The 16,787-nt window shown below is 39.0% G+C and overlaps 2 protein-coding genes across 2 annotated transcripts; one reads left to right on the forward strand and one right to left on the reverse strand.

The window, feature by feature from the left end:
* Positions 1–2,988: 2,988 nt before the first annotated feature.
* Positions 2,989–8,550, reverse strand: LOC121879336 (sodium-coupled monocarboxylate transporter 2-like). The gene is made up of 3 exons (XM_042385937.1): positions 8,404–8,550; positions 4,903–5,121; positions 2,989–3,142 (listed from the first exon to the last, which is right to left on the reverse strand). Exons 1-3 carry the CDS (start codon positions 8,529–8,531, stop codon positions 2,989–2,991), a joined length of 501 nt encoding a protein of 166 aa, XP_042241871.1. The 5' UTR covers positions 8,532–8,550.
* A 1,075-nt stretch (positions 8,551–9,625) lies between these two features.
* Positions 9,626–10,366, forward strand: LOC121879337. Its single transcript, XM_042385938.1, has one exon. It carries the CDS (start codon positions 9,626–9,628, stop codon positions 10,364–10,366), a length of 741 nt encoding a protein of 246 aa, XP_042241872.1.
* Positions 10,367–16,787: the final 6,421 nt, after the last annotated feature.

Here is a 16,787-nt window from a genome sequence, read left to right on the forward strand (position 1 = left end):
GTTGGGTGTAAATGGGACTGCCCCGGGTGGGCCAATAGGCCCATACAGGTCAGGGATCCCTCCCTTCGACCTCATACATTCTATAGCTGTCTTGAACTTAAGAAGATGCTCATCACTCCTACACCGGCCAATATCATTGCCTCCAACACTGAGGCAGATTATGGGTTTGTTCCCATTACCAGACAAGATATTGTCCATCCTGTCAACTATATCCCCCACCCTAGCTCCTGGCAAACACACCCTCATCCTATTGTTATTTTTACCAGAAAATGCTCTGTCCAGGTACCGTATCTGGGAATCGCTAACAATTAATGTTTTCTTACCTTCCTTATCAGCCTGACTATGCTAACGTCCAATTTGTCTATCAAAGGACTGAAAGAGTTTGTGCATTTATCTGGTGTTGTCGTATCCTTGGTGTGTTTTTTCACCACCAGTTTGGTCGTCCCTCTCCTCACAACCTTCCATTCGCCTGAGTTTTCGTCAGACACGTTCTTTCCTTGTCTTGTGTCTTCTTCCTTCATCCTCGCTATCACTTCCTTTAATTTCAAGTTTTCTTCTTTGACCTTCTCTAACTCGGCCCTCAGAAGGGCACAGCCCTGTTCACAAGTAGTGTAAGGGCGGTAACGAGCAGGATGATTGTTTGTTGCCCGCTCGCTTGTTCGCGTACCTCACTTGCGGGGGGGGTGAGAAGGTCACTGCTGCCTCATGACACAAGCAGACACTACCCGGTTCGCACCACAGCTACACCTCCCCGCTGCTCGTCCAATTTCTGGTTGTGTTCTCATCTGAGATTCTGGACTCGTGGGCTGTTTCCCCAGACCTTCACAAATCGACTGTCAATCTCCGGACACCTACCCCGGCTACTACCGCGGCAGCCACGTCATCGCCACTTCCTCCACCATCTGTGCCCTGGTTTTTCTCCTGTGTAGCAAGACATCACAGGAAGCTGACTTGACCTTCCCCCTGAGAGTGGATCACTGCTTTCCAGAACCTTCCCCAAGGCTGTTGCCGGAGGAAATATTTGCTCATTGTTTGATTCTATTAATTGTTTGACTCCCTTAATTGTTTGACTCCATAATTGTTTGACTCCCGTAATTTTTTGATTTTCTTAATTATTTGATTCCATTAATTGACTCCATTAATTGTTTGATTCCATCAATTGTTTGACTCCATTAATTGCTTGATTCCCTTAATTGTTTAACTCCATTAATTGTTTGATTCTCATAATTGTTTGACTCCTGTAATTGTTATTTGATGTTTCTTTGAGTGGTGTCAGAGTTTTGTGTTATTTTTACAGTAAAGAGACGTCAATCTCGAACGGTTGTTTGTTATCCCTAGGACAACCATGGTTCTTGACTTTCCTTTTATAAGATCCTGATTAGGCTGGCAAGAGATTTCTATCCCTAAGTCCCAGGCCTTTACATTAGCATTAACCATTACAGACAATTTATCCCCGGTTGCTAAGTCTGGCGTGACCTTTCCTCAAGCATGGCTAATTGTGATAGGGAGATGAATTTGATACCATAATGATCATTAATAATTTCTCTACAAGACGTTTCCAATATGATATTCTTAAATGACAAGCCGAATAATAAGTTAAAACTAAGTATTTTACTGAAGTAGGTTTTACTGTATCATGTGTCTGAGGTGTCTCCATAGGTATGAGCGTATTAATGGAATTAATCTTGGTTTAGTGAACTAGCTCACTAAATTAAGAGAAAAATTCTGAAAAAAATGCTATCCACTAAATGGAGAGTCCGTTATATTGGATTTTGTTAAATCGAGAGTATACTGTAGTAAGGGAAGCAAAGTCACACCCAAAGGGATTCTTTCAGATGAATCAAGCTAACACTTGAGACAAGATTGGACCAATACAGAGAGATACCGGCGAACTAACTGATAACGGCGGAGAAATGAGCAATAATCTGAACAGATATATTTCATCGGTTTTTACAACTGCAAATTTAAATATGATACCCAAGGCACCGACTATCTTCAGAGATGTGAACAAAATAAATTAAGAGAGTTAGTAGTGACAAGTAACAATGTTAGTAAACAAATAGACAAAATAAAACCTAATAAGTTGTCAGGTTCCGACGAGATATTTGCCAAAATATTAAAGGAATGTAAGGAAGAACTTAGTATGCCCTTAGAATTTTTTTTTAACATGTCATTAAATACCAGTGTAGTACAAGTACTCTCCCATCAGTATAACATCAATTGCAGGCAAATTACTGGAAGCAAATATTTCAATCTCAATTCAAAATCTCCTTGAGAAACACAAAATGATCAATGATTCCCAGCATGGTTTCACAAGTGGGCGTTCGTGTCTGACAATTTAATCTATTATCATTCTTTTAAACAGTTTTCGAATCAGTGGATGACGGACATGATTATAATGTGATTTGTTTTGACTTTAACAAAGGAGTGTTAGTTACAAGTCTAGTGAGGATATCCTAAAACTATATCTTACGCTTGTAAGACCTCCCTTGGATTATGCAGTTCAGTTTTGGCCACCGTACTAAAGAATGGATATTGAATCCCTAGAAAGCGTGCAGAGAAGGATAACAAGACTAATCCCGGGCATTAGGAACCTTGAGTACAGTAACAGATTAAAACATCTGAATTTGCACTCCCTCGAGAGACATACAGTAGAGTGAGGGACGATATGATCGAAGTGTAGAAATAGAAGTCAGGGATAAATAAAAGTGAGATAACAAAAGTACTTAAATTATCCAGCCAGGAACGAATTCGCGGCAATGGTTTTAAATTATAAAAGCAAAATAGATTTAAGCGCGAGAAAGGTAAACACTAGTATGTAAATAAAGTGGTGGATGAGTGGAACAAGTTAACAAACATCAATAGGGGTTGGGTGTAAACGCGACTGTATGGGCCAATAGGCCCATTGCAGTTCCCTCCATTCTTTTGTTCTTATATATAGACATGCTCAAAAGAAGGAAGGAATAGAGGGTGAAGCAGATAACAGACTCAGGTAAATAAAACCATAAAGGAAAAGTACTCACAGAGGAGCTTGACGACGTTAGTGGCACTGGCATCACTGAGGCTGCTGAAGTAAGGCCGCTCCTTCAGGAAGTCCTCCCAGATTATACACGCAACTGAGTTACCGCATGACGACAGTGTGCTGGTGGTGGATATAACAATTCAGAAACAACTACAGTGTATTGGTGGCGAATAAAACAGTTCAGGAACAACAACAGTGAATTGGTGGAGGATATAACAGCTTAGGAACAGCAACAATGTACTGGTGGCGAACATAACAGTGAACGATTGTTGATATATATTTTATTTTCTGAGGTAATCCTTTAACTGAGACAAAAATCTGTTTCCTAGCTGATATGAACTAAACCCTTCAACTCAAAGGTCTTGCTGAAGTCAAGATGGCTACCGTTTCCTTCCACTTTATTTACATATATAGGTAATGCACAGATACCGTAGAAAGGGTGAGCTCATCTCCATGCCCTATGATTTCCAGGATGAGTCTGGTGGACCCTATAAGTTCCTTACTTATATCCTTACTCACTACCCTTTATGTATGGATCCCTCCTTTGCCAAGACTCCTGGTCCATCGTTTCCATAAGCACAGGAAACCCTTTTTGTTGCTGTGTGGAGTCTGCTGCCACCTTTAACTTCCTTCCTTGTCTTCTATCCTGCAAACTGCCGGACATAAGATGGAGAATGAAGCACCGTGGTGCTACAACTCCAGGAGGATCTGTCACATTTCACCGGACCCTTAACCCACAGATTGTTTTCGATACATTTTCGGGGTCAACTCCCTGTGATTCGTCATATACCTCCCACGACGGTATCTATAGAAGTTTCTGCTCTAAATTAAGCTGTGACCTCACAAAAGTCTCAGATCGCCCATCAGTCTCCATGTACCACATATGGAGATGAGGTATGAAATTTTGTCTTTTTGACCGATAAGACAATTGAGAAGCCTGGCATCCTTCTCTTCTAGATTAAGGATTGTGGTAAGTTGTCTCGCGTGGCCATATCTGGTTCAGGTGACAAGAGCTGTAGAACACCGACTCCAGCCTGACTAGCGTCAGCGGTTCTTGAAGCAGTCACAGGATTCGAGTGGATTCTTGCGAGCTTAACTGGCTGGAAAAGCCATAATGAAGTCGTTATTTGTAACAATAGTCTCCATTAAGATAATGTTCCCTGCTGCTAGTTGCTGTACTCATCTTTCGTTTCTCTTCTCAACCATAAAATGGGATTTGGTGCTCCAGGTTTCTGTTGTTCTTGTATGTAGAAAAAGTTTTCCAGTTGGACAGACATAACTTGGGGCAGTAAAAATTTGTAAGGCTTACTTTATATCCTCTTCCTCTTTCTAAAACTCCTTTATGACTTTGACAGATATACAGTATAACTACGGTACTTAACATCAGTGTAACCCCAAACCAATCTTGGAAACGTCACATAACTTAACTCAAACAGCTAAAACTACGTAAAGAAAGAAAATGCTGACTCGTGTAGGTGTTGAAGATTATTCCCTTCTGAGCAATCAGTCCAGAGGGCTGATTTGTCTTTGTATTAAGTTTTTACATCCTGATGGGGAGGCTTCAGCCCCACACACTTCCTTGGTACAGTTGAGTCTAAGGCAATCACATTAAGTCCTCCCTCTTATAAATAAGGTTTGACCCATCTTCCAGTCATCACAATAATGACTCTCATCCTAATCTATAACTATTTGTTTCCTGCGTTCAATGTCTGGCTGTTGATTGGTCACAATTGTATATGACTGAAACCCTATTTGTAAAGTGGAAATATTATATATCACTATATTTTTAGACTCATTCATCTGTGGATTATAAGGGGTGCTGCATCGTAGTGTTTCTGCAAGATGTCTTAATTTGCACTGCCATGAAACTGAGAAAATACCTGAGGACGCCGCCGTAAACGGCCGCCACGAAGATCCCGGCCAACCCCGTCAAGTGATTCAGCTTGTCCGTCACCAAGAATGGTATAATCTGATCAAGTTTGTCAATTTTTCCGGAGGCGAACGGATCACACTCGCTGTAGGTGGCATAGGCGACAAGTCCCGAGAAGTAGAACACAATCCATAATGCCCACAGTCCTACCAAGAAGCTTATGACCATCCTGGAAAACAAGATTTTCTTTTGTAATTATCATAGACTGTCTCCAATGTTTTCTCACAGTGTTTATTTTTTTTTGTGCCAGAGATTATTGTGTTGTATTAAGTATATAATATAATGCTAGAATTGTATTTTTGCAAATAAATAAATGCTTGATTGTGTAACTAACCCTGTACTAATGATGTACTAATGAAAGAAATGACCAGCTTATTAGTTAACACCAAGTTAAATCTAGACGACAAAAAATTTAGATCTTCATTGTACTGTTGCAGCTTTACATTCTCATTTAAAGACTCAATACATAAATTAATGCGAAAGTAAATGTACCAACAACGACGCTGAAGATTAAGTGTTTGTCAAAATAGAATTTAGACTAACATAAAATAAGCGACCAGTGTTGTCCATCTCAGTATCTGCTATCTCGTGTCGTATGTGTGAGCAAAGATCCAACCCTGGTGTTTGGTCATCACGGGATTACTTAGGCAGGAAGTGTTCAGCAAGGGTATCTCCTCTTTACTGCTTTTCTTCCGGACGACAAAGGAGTTTACTGATATTCTGTTCGATGAACTCAACACTTGACTTTTGGAAGTCAGGATGCTGGTGGGTTCGACGAGTGATGATTCAGATAGAGGCACTAGGGGTTTCACCCTCAACATTTCTTGATAACATAAAATCATCTCAGTTTGGAGCAATATACAAGCACACTATTGCAATTTCTACAAACCACTACACCTTACACTTCTAATTTATTATTATAATATTAGAGCAATATTACATATTAAGGCCTATGCCCTAGGCATGGCCAAAGAGGTCAAACTCCTACCCTCTAAACTGCTGACAGGCTCAGGCATTCCACAGGACTCGACTAAAGCACATCTCCAGTGCTGAGCTCTGACCGGAAGACTTCCTTTACAAAGTCTTCCTTGTCACTCATGTGTACATAGTTCAATGTCTAATAAAGGAAAAACACCTAGTTGTGTTTCAAATATCCCTGCCACAAAAAATCCCTTACCAGAACAGTGATAGCCAAGTAACAGCACCCAACATTATTCTTATAAATACACAAATGTAAGAACTCAACCTAACCTTAAATAAGTGACTAGGGCATTGGATGGTGGCTGTTGCTAGGATCAATATCTCAAATTTGCGAATAATAAACATTATTAGAGTATATAATCCGTGGAGACAGTGAAGTGGAAAGCATATAAATATTTCTAGTGAAATGATATATATTTTCACAAATGATATTCAAGTGAGCAGTGGACTAATTTATTTACAACACTTAATCAGTTATGGTATACAGAATCTACACGACCCAAGAGTGAGCACTTAACCAATCAACAAATCAAGCCATCCCTGCTTAATCAAGCGAGCTCTCCTTCACCAGAGAGAAGATATCGCAACCCTTGAGCTCAGTGTGCTAAACCCACAACAAGCCTCTCGTAACTAACTTCCCAGTGTGCGCGAGATGCCTGCGTCAAACCAGTAAACAGGAACTAAGAGCGCACATGCCTTCAACACGGGTGCCATCTTGTTATGTCAACGCGACGTCATAATGGACGTCATAGTGGGTTGAAGCAGCTGTGACGTGATCGAATGAGTCCCCAGGGAGCGACCTTTGACTCTTCGGACTTCAGAATTGACATTCCACCTCACTCCAACATCATACAGTAGGTCAGTGGACACAAATATACATTAATTAATAGTTGATAACAGCAAACACATGAAGAAGACTTCACATGGTATCTTTATAAAATTACTGCATATAAATACAGTGCTTTAAGCAACTTTTAATTAAAAGCACAGTAAAGTAATAATAATTTTGTTCCTAGAAATTATCACTGAATAATTGAATTTAAGAGGAAAAATTAAAATTTATATGTACAGTATACGCATGTGTCCACGGAGATATTTATTGATGCAATTTTACAGTACAATTTTAATTTATTCTATATGAATAACTAAAATCTGTGGATTAACTTCCATTAAATCAAATATTTCTGAGTCACAAGAATATTTGTATGTTATTTAAACGAGAAGAAACTGGCAATTCAGATAATGACTCTGAAAATGATAGTGACCATTCTCAAAATTCACTATTGTTAGGTGCAACTAATGATAACTGAACAGAGATTAGCCTGGTAGAATTAGGTAGATTTAACTCCCACTAACTCTATTACTAGTTGTGAAAATTTGCTAGATTTTCGCTTTGAAGATTAAAATATCAGAGACACAGATCAGGGAAAACTTATTCATAACCTAAGCCCATCAACCAAGCCAGCAGTCTCTCAATAACCTCAAACCTGAATCATCTTGCTACAGTAACTCCTCAGGTGCCTAATGTAGTGAAAATCCTTCTTTAAACAGACAGGATCAAAGAATTTCCAGGTGAGGACCCTAATTATAATGTACTTACATTCTTATAAAGAAAACTGGATTTCTATACTTGACTTCTCCGTTGAGATTCTCATTCCTGCACACGGCTCTGCCGATGGATACCTAAACCTCCGTGTAATGGGTGAAGGCCTCTTAACTACGAATTTTTTCAGCTCATTCTTGACACAGTGGTGTTAGGAAGAGTTAAATTACCACATATCAGTAGATTCTTGCACTCTGTTGCCTTAATGTGTGTATAGTCTTCAGCAAGGCAACAAGCACTCGTGCACGATCATTTGTTCTAACCTGATGTGTTCAATTTTATTTTCTTAAAAATTCCTTTAATTGTGGGAATGTCCAACCCTATTGTCTTCCAGAGATACATTTTCATTATTATACATACTGTACTGGTACTGGATCTGTTAGTGATACCTAAGTAACCCATGATCATGCAAACATCCATAAAACCATTTATTACCACAATGGCAGTGATGTTGATAGATGTTCAATAACTGAATTATCTAAATGACAGACTTATTTTTACTTTCTTAAATTTTCGATCTTTCTGAGAAATAATTTCATTTTTTGCTCCGTTCATGATGAGCCTAAAGGCTATCCCACCTTAACTATTAACTTGTAGTTCAAGCTGCCTGACTACCAACCATGGTGGCTCCCAGTTCAAACCCGGCACCCAGAGGTGTAATTTGTTTAAATTGAATTACTTGTGCAAATGATAGGTTCTAATATATCTGTCTCATGAGCTAAAGTTGCAACTTTCTTCTAAAATGTGTAAATATCTCGTACTTGTCCTGCCAACCCTTGAGTGTTTGAGGTCCCGATTAGGCTGATTTTCAATACTAAAAATATGGTAATTAAATTTTAGTACAGTATATACAGTATATGCACTTACCTTTGTGATATTTGAAGCGTTCTCACAGAAGCGAACCTCTGCCAGGTGGTTTGGTTGAAACCAACGCCGTTGATTATGATAAAGAAGCCAAACATTGCCGTTGACCAGATGGTGTGACGCTCATACATACTTGTGCTGAAGCTGAGGAAAGTTAATACAGTGTCTTTATGTGTCTCATTAAATCTATTGAGGGGTACAGTATAGTGATATCCTTGTTAGCCGGAACAGTTGGTGCAGAGCATTTCCGGGCATGAGAGATTGAGAGATTTCCAGGTAACCAGACGACTTTTTCAAACCCTGAAAAATTCCTTATCCCCAGAATCATTTCCGGTTACTTGGAAAAGATTCCATGTGTCTAAACTAGACATCTTGCACAGACAGACACTAACTCACTTCACCAGAATGTTTCTGGGTGTGCTGGGGATGTTTTCCTTGAATCTAAAATACCAGAGTCTGTATATGCAGTTCTAATTCAGTTGGAAACTTCATTTATTTACTACAGTATAATAATCCAGATTAGTTTATCTAAAAGTTTGGTTAAATAAATATATTTAAAACTAAAAATTTGGTATTTTCTACTCCCAAGGATCTGTGGGGGATTAGTGGCTATGTTATGGTGTTTCTCATCCCCAGAGGATGCATCGTTTTTAGAAACAAAGACCCTTCCTTGTCAGGGAGGAAGTTAAAATGGTTTTTAGGCATGTTGTCAGTCTTACGTTAAAGGTGCGGCAGCAGCAGGGCCGGATTTAGGAGTGGGCAAAGTGGGCAACTGCCCAGGGGCCTCCACATATTACAACATCTTATTTATTTGTTTATTGATTTGGATTATTTTTATTTTCATTCTTTAAAATTCATGTTTATCTATTCCATCACGTAAAACTATGTTCAGCAAGAAGCGTGATAGAAATTAGGCTAGCTACTCCTAAAAATTCATGAATACCTGGTTTTCCTATGAACCGTAAATTTTTAATGAATGCTATTGTTTGTGTTGCTAATAATATATTTAGAATTCTACAAACATATATTGATTAAAAATGAACTACATGGAATAACAAATTTGAGATTAAAAAAATAAAAATAAAATTTTTTTTTCATTATCACTTCCATTACGAATGCCATCAGGGCGCTGTGTTTGTTGACATGACATGACATTCTTGGCAGAGTTGATGCAACAAGCCATGCATTGCAAGATCCTAAACTCAATTTGAACACAGCAGTAGCAATGCTGAAGTCCTTGGAATGTTTTGTACGAGAAAAAAGAGATTGCTTCCATGTTTATGAGAAGAAGGGAAGGGAAATGTCAGAAACTGGGGATTATTCACAGACACGCAAGCGTCAACGTAATGTACGACTCAATCCATTGGATTATGGACGATCAGAAGAAGCAGCCCTCTCACAGTCAGAAAAATTGCGGGTTCAGAATTTCCTTCCTGCAATTAATCAGTTCCTGAGTTCACTGGATCAACGGTTAAAGGCCTATGAGGAAACCTGTTCACTTTTCGGGTTCTTGTCTAAACTGGAGTCAATGAATTGTGACGAAATTGAAGCAGCTGCAGCAAAATTGGTTGCTGAGTACAAAAATGATTTGGATCAAACACTTGTAGTTGAACTTGTGCAGTTTACAGCATTCTTCACTCAATTTCGTGAAGACGAAGACGATGAGAAAGGGAGGGCACATTACCTTTACAAGCTGTTGATTGACAAGAAAGTTGTAGATACATTTCCAAATGTTGAAATAATGCTACGGATGTACTTGGTGCTCATGGTCACAAGTTGTTCTGGAGAACGTTCTTTCAGTAAAATGAAGTTTATTAAAAACAGACTTTGGACTACAATGTGTCATGATAGGCTCAGCCACCTGGCTTTGATGAGTATCGAATATGACATCCTCAGAGAGATTGACTTCGAAAAGTTGATCAAAAACTTAGCAGCGACCAGGTCATGTAAAGTGCCTGGTCTGTAAATAAAGGTAATGTTTATTTTCTATTTTGCAATTGATCAATGTTTGTGTTCAATATATCCATTATCCATGGTCGATGGCAGTTATTTTTATTAAAATTCTTGTTTTTTCCAACATGTTCATACTTTTGTTATAATTTTATCAAATTCATTAAATTGTTTATTTGTTTTACTATTGGATGCAAAACTTCAATTTTATTTATAGTTAATACTTATTCTGAATCTATTTGACCTTGGACTTAAAGAAGCCTATACATGCATTCTTGGACAGAACCATTATTTGAGTAGAAGTTTATCTGATTAATAATGCAAAGAATCATCTCTCTGTAATAACTAATAATATATTCTTTTCTGTGAAGTCTCTTGAAAATTTTTGACATGTGCGGTAGTGGCTATATCAGGGCTGGTCGACTTGAAACCACATGAATGATTCCGGTCATGTCTCACTTTTGTGTGTGTGTGTGTGTGTGTGTGTTGGGAATTTGTACACTATCAATAAATATACAGTTAATCAAAAATTTCTCAATGTTCTAATTTCCTCAATATAACTGCATATGGCTTCAAAATTCTCCAAAGAAGTGTTCAAATTTCAAAATTTTCCAGGGGGGCCTACAGCGCCCCCCGGAACTCTCAGATGTTTAGGCTCGCTTCACTCGCCACCGCACCCTCTTGGGTAGTTATAATGAGGGGGGCCTCCACAAAGAGGCTGCCCATGGGCCTCCACAGGTCTAAAGCCGGCACTGGGCAGCAGAGGAGTGGATACATCTCTTATTTCCTGTCCTAAGCATCGCTAGTTTGATCTCAGGGAAACCCCCAGCCCACCCCGCTTTAAATGAGCATGTACTTAATTTACAGTTGGGGGAAATGAAGGTTGAGTGTTTTGCCAGGGTACAGTATTAAAGATTTAGTATATGTGATGTATCGGCATTGTCCTTCACGGGACTCACTCTCACTACGTATTTTGATTGTACCAGCGCATTGATTTCTTATTACTGATTGAAAGAATTTATAACTTGTTAGTAACAAATTGTTTATATCACTGCTTTGTTACGCGTGTCGTCCCTAAGCTCTGCGGCCAGATGCATGACTATTTACTTTTAATTTTTAATGTTTATCCTTCCATTACAGCATTACATTAGTTTATATAAACGTTTGTGGTAGCACATATAAACCCAAGTTACTGGGCCGACACTCACCAGTAAATCCATAAAATAATCTAAATTTTCTTCTGCTTACACAGCTTTCACGTACTGTACAATACATGCATCTCCAACATCTTGACTGCTGCTGATGCATATAAGGTACAAACAGATGGCTTAATGTATGTTACACATTGTGAGATAACAGTGTAGAACATTACGACAATACTTTCGATCTGACATCGAAATAAACTGTATATTTTCCTGACGAAGTGAATGGAAATAAATTCCAGTGACTACACAATCATACTGTGAAATGAATAAATGTAGTTACTCTTGTATCCTGATTTGTGGAAATCACAACAGTTAAAGGGGGGTTCAGACCAATCTAATGGAAGCTCCCAATTACTTTTCTTATGTTAACTGGACAAATGTAAACCGTGTTCAGTTAAAGAGGTCTGCTGTGATACATTTGTATGGGGTAAGCCCAAGACGTCGGCCCAAGAGTATTTTCTAGTTTTATACATTGAACCTAAGTTATGTTTAAGCTCCAACTGGCTCCCCAAACACTACATTAACGTGTTTAGTCTAAATGCGAAATTGTGCACATGTGAAGTTTAATGATATGCACACTGCCAAGTGAGAGACATAAAAAGGCTACCTGGTGAATTAGTGCACCAGTTGATGTTCACGTGTCAGTAGGGCTTGTCCTACTATGAACAGCCAACATGAGAATATAAGAACACAAGAATGGAGGAAACCGCAGCTAGACTAATGGCCCATACTAGGCAGTCCATTTTACGCCAAACCCCTCTCGCTCATATATCCATCTAACCTATGTTTGAAGCTATCCAGCGTATTCGAGCTAATGATGATGTTTAGTAGCTTGTTCCACTCATCCACTACTCTATCTCTAAACCAATGTTTACCTATCTCGCGCCTAAATATGAATTTGTCTGTCTGTCTGTTTCTTTATGTGTGTGTGTGTCCGCACGAGAAACTCGGAAACTACTTTACCGATCTGTAGTGATGATGGATGGTGTTATATGTAGTGATGATGGATGGTGTTATATGTAGTGATGATGGATGATGTTGTATGTAGTGATGATGGATGATGTTGTATGTAGTGATGATGGATGTTGTTATATGTAGTGATGATGGATGGTGTTATATATAGTGATGATGGATGATGTTAAATGTAGTGACGATCTATCTATCTTATCTATATAAAACAAAGAAGTATGTCTGTTTGTTTGTTTGTGTGTCCGCACGAGAATCTGTAATGATGATGGATGGTGTTATATGTAGTGATGATGGATGGTGTTATATGTAGTGATGATGGATGATGCTATATGTAGTGATGATGGATTTTGTTATATGTAGTGATGATGGATGGTGTTATATGTAGTGATGATGGATGGTGTTATATGTAGTGATGATGAATGATGTTATATGTAGTGATGATGGATGTTGTTATATGTAGTGATGATGGATGGTGTTATATGTAGTGATGATGATGTTGTTATATGTAGTGATGATGGATGGTGTTATATGTAGTGATGATGGATGGTGTTATATGTAGTGATGATGGATGGTGTTATATGTAGTGATGATGGATGTTGTTATATGTAGTGATGATGGATAGTGTTATATGTAATGATGATGGATGTTGTTGTATGTAGTGATGATGGATGGTGTTATATGTAGTGATGATGGATGGTGTTATATGTAGTGATGATGGATGATGTTGTATGTAGTGGTGATGGATGATGTTATATGTAGTGATGATGGATGTTGTTATACGTAGTGATGATGGGTGGTGTTATATGTAGTGATGATGGATGGTGTTAAATGCAGTGATGATGGATGGTGTTATATGTAGTGATGATGGATGGTGTTGTATGTAGTGATGATGGATGGTGTTATATGTAGTGATGATGGATGTTGTTATATGTAGTGATGATGGATGGTGTTATATGTAGTGATGATGGATGGTGTTATATGTAGTGATGATGGATGATGTTGTATGTAGTGGTGATGGATGATGTTATATGTAGTGATGATGGATGTTGTTATACGTAGTGATGATGGGTGGTGTTATATGTAGTGATGATGGATGGTGTTAAATGCAGTGATGATGGATGGTGTTATATGTAGTGATGATGGATGGTGTTATATGTAGTGATGATGGATGGTGTTATATGTAGTGATGATGGATGGTGTTATATGTTATATATGTTATATACTACAATAATCACATAGATATGTTTACAATGTTTATGCATAATAAATGTGAACAATATTTTTGGGGCTTTCAATTAACCAATAGTCATGCCTACAAAACAATCTTGATGCTCTAAGTGCATGTATGTGTTAAATTCCGAGTAACTGATCCACAGTATTTTGGTAAATAAAGAAATGAATAGCAAGCACTTAGCCATATGGATATAGTTACACGGAAGAAGGGAAATAAGGATGAACCATGGTTTTGATGGAAACAATGTGCTCTGGGACGATGCTCACAATGACGAATGGGAGAAACCTCTTTATGAAACATCTTACCTACTAAGGATGAAGCTTAATGTTACAAAACACACACACACACAGTGTAACTTTATGTGACGCGTTGTCTGACTTGGGGTGGCTTTGAGCGAACCATACACTTGATATTACAATTTATGTATCCTTCCTGTCCATGATTTACAACAATAACTGTAGGGCAAAAGTTACAATATTATACTAATAACACTGTCATATATTGATTCTATGAATTACCAAGATACAGAGCACGATGAACATAACAAGACAATGATAGTGAAGCCTGGAAGGGTTCATATCATAACTTGTGTGTTCGTGCGTATGTTGCCCCGTGAGAGTTACCGTGGGCCTCCATGTGCCTAGGTGGGATGGTCAAAGTATTACACTATAAGTGTGTTAAATGAGGAGTGACTGATCCACATGTAATTTAAGGTTTCTCAGTCTAAATATGTTACGTGTGTCCCAAAGAAACTATTTGTTATGCAGAAAATATGACGACACTAGGCAGGCTTGCCTTGAGGCATGCAGGCGCTGGCTGGGCGTCAGTCGTGGTCAGGCGTTTGTCCCAGACGGATGGAGGCCGCCGTCTCTGCCAAGGAAAAACGACCACGTGGCCTCGTTCCTCTGCGCTCACGTCCATCAGTGTTGCAAGTAAGTTTATTTGACCTCAGACAGGGTTTAGATAGGGCAGAGAAGAACTTAACAATAGCTAACAGAGGGTTCTCTTGCAGGGTTTTTAGAACCCACGCAGTCTGACTGTCTGACAGTCGGTTGGTCACTGGTTAGCTGAGACGCCCGAGGTGAACGAGTGTCCCTGACAACTAACCACGTGAGAGCAGTGTCCGCACTTTTCCGGATGGTCGATCTGGGTCATCAAATCTCCCCTCCTTGGTTCAAACAACACCACATATGTTCAGTCAGTTCGTGAAAACTCTTGCTAACGGGAAAATAGAACCCCATCCCTCAGCTGGGCAGGGTTCACCTGCTGAGGGTCACTCTCTTCCTGTCCATGGGTGTACTGAGAGTAAAACTGAGTGCAGCCTGAGTAAAGGAAGGGTCACACACTGAGACCAGAAGTCTAGTGGGTACATAGAGACATTTTATCTCCCCAGTATGGGTGTGCTCTGAGCATATGTGTGATGCATGTTACGGGTGATGGTTGTAAGGTGTGATTAGAATTACCCAAGTCCAGGTGTGTAATCAACGCTCCTCATGGTTGATTTCACACGTGAGACGTAAGAGTTCCTCTCCAAAAGTTGTGATGGCTGTTAGTACCTTAAAAGTACGGGTGCATTCGGAACCTATGTGTGAAGCATGTTACGGGTATTGGTGGAGAAAAACATTCATGACTCCTGAAATCTAGAGAAAGTAATGACCAAAAACAGCGGAGCACCCGCCTGCCTGATGGGTCATGAGTGATTTTCTCGGTTTCTTGTAAATGACTTCCCCTTGGCAGGTTAGCAGTTAAGACCTTCGGGTTCTAAGACAGTTAGGATTAGAGTATTTCGTGGGTCATCCCAGATAGGCAATGAGTGATCCATGTTCCTGTGTAGTATGACTAAAATCGGGATTTCTATTTCTCAGTGATTGCTACTATTTTGTCGGAAGCTCTTAAGGTATGTTCATTGGTGCAAGTAATATTTTTTTTAATGTTTCATGTGTCACCAAGTGTTGTAAGATAACAAAGGAATTGTTTCAGATGAGTCCCTCATTCTGGTGTCTGTTCAGGGGTAGGCAGCATTGTTGCACAAGTAGTCCTCTCCAGATGCATTTAATATTTTTGTTCTAATTTTTAAACCATGTATAACTTTTGTTCCCCATTTTAGTGTTTCTAAGCCAAGCTAAGAAGTACTCCAGTGTGGTTTTACCATTTAGTGATTATGTTTGTAGTGTAGGAAAGAATAGAAGTGTCATCTTTTACAGTGCGTCTCATTAACCCCAATCACAGGTGCTAGCTTTCCACGGTCACGGAGAATAATTTTATTTAATTGTGTTTGTGCTGGTTCAGGATTTTCTCTGAGGGGCGCTTCCACTGCATTACCATCCACTATAACTAAAAATAAAACACTGTAGGTGCGCGTGATCCAGATATATGCTGATAACCACAAGGAAAAAGAAAACATGAAGTTCCCAAGCGCTTTCGTGTAATTCACATCCTCAGGGGTGAGTACAGACTAAGGAGAAGTACATAACAAGGGTATATATACAGAGGAGGATGAGACCAGGTCCACAATGGTCAGGTATTAGGTAATGACCCTACTAATCTTCAAAAAGCACCGCAGCAATCGGTAGGTAGGTCAGAGGGTAAGATGACCCAACCTTCTCACCTGGTTACAAATCTTCTTGATTACGAAATTATCCAGTTTGTACATACCATTACACAAATTCATGTTGACGGATTCGGTATGTTTAATGAGACTGGATTCTATAATGTTCCAACTGTCAATTGAATTACAAGGTAATAATGAGGTGGCATTATCCCAGTCAATGCAATGCTTATTATCCTTCAATTGAACAAACAGAGCATTGGATTCCTGGCCTGTCCTAACACTATATTTATGTTGTTTAAGTCTAGTTACAAGATCTTTACCTGTCTGGCCTAAATAAAATATATTACATTCCTTGCAAGGAACCTTATAAAGGCAGCCACCTGTATTGTTGGGGGAGTTCTTGATTAACATTTGTTTAACAGTGCATGAGTTTTTAAATGCCACATTGACGTTCCAGGTTTTTAGTTGTAAAGGAATT

Source organism: Homarus americanus, unplaced genomic scaffold (assembly GCF_018991925.1).
Source record: "Homarus americanus isolate GMGI-L3 unplaced genomic scaffold, GMGI_Hamer_2.0 scaffold16894, whole genome shotgun sequence".
Lineage (NCBI taxonomy): Eukaryota > Metazoa > Arthropoda > Malacostraca > Decapoda > Nephropidae > Homarus > Homarus americanus.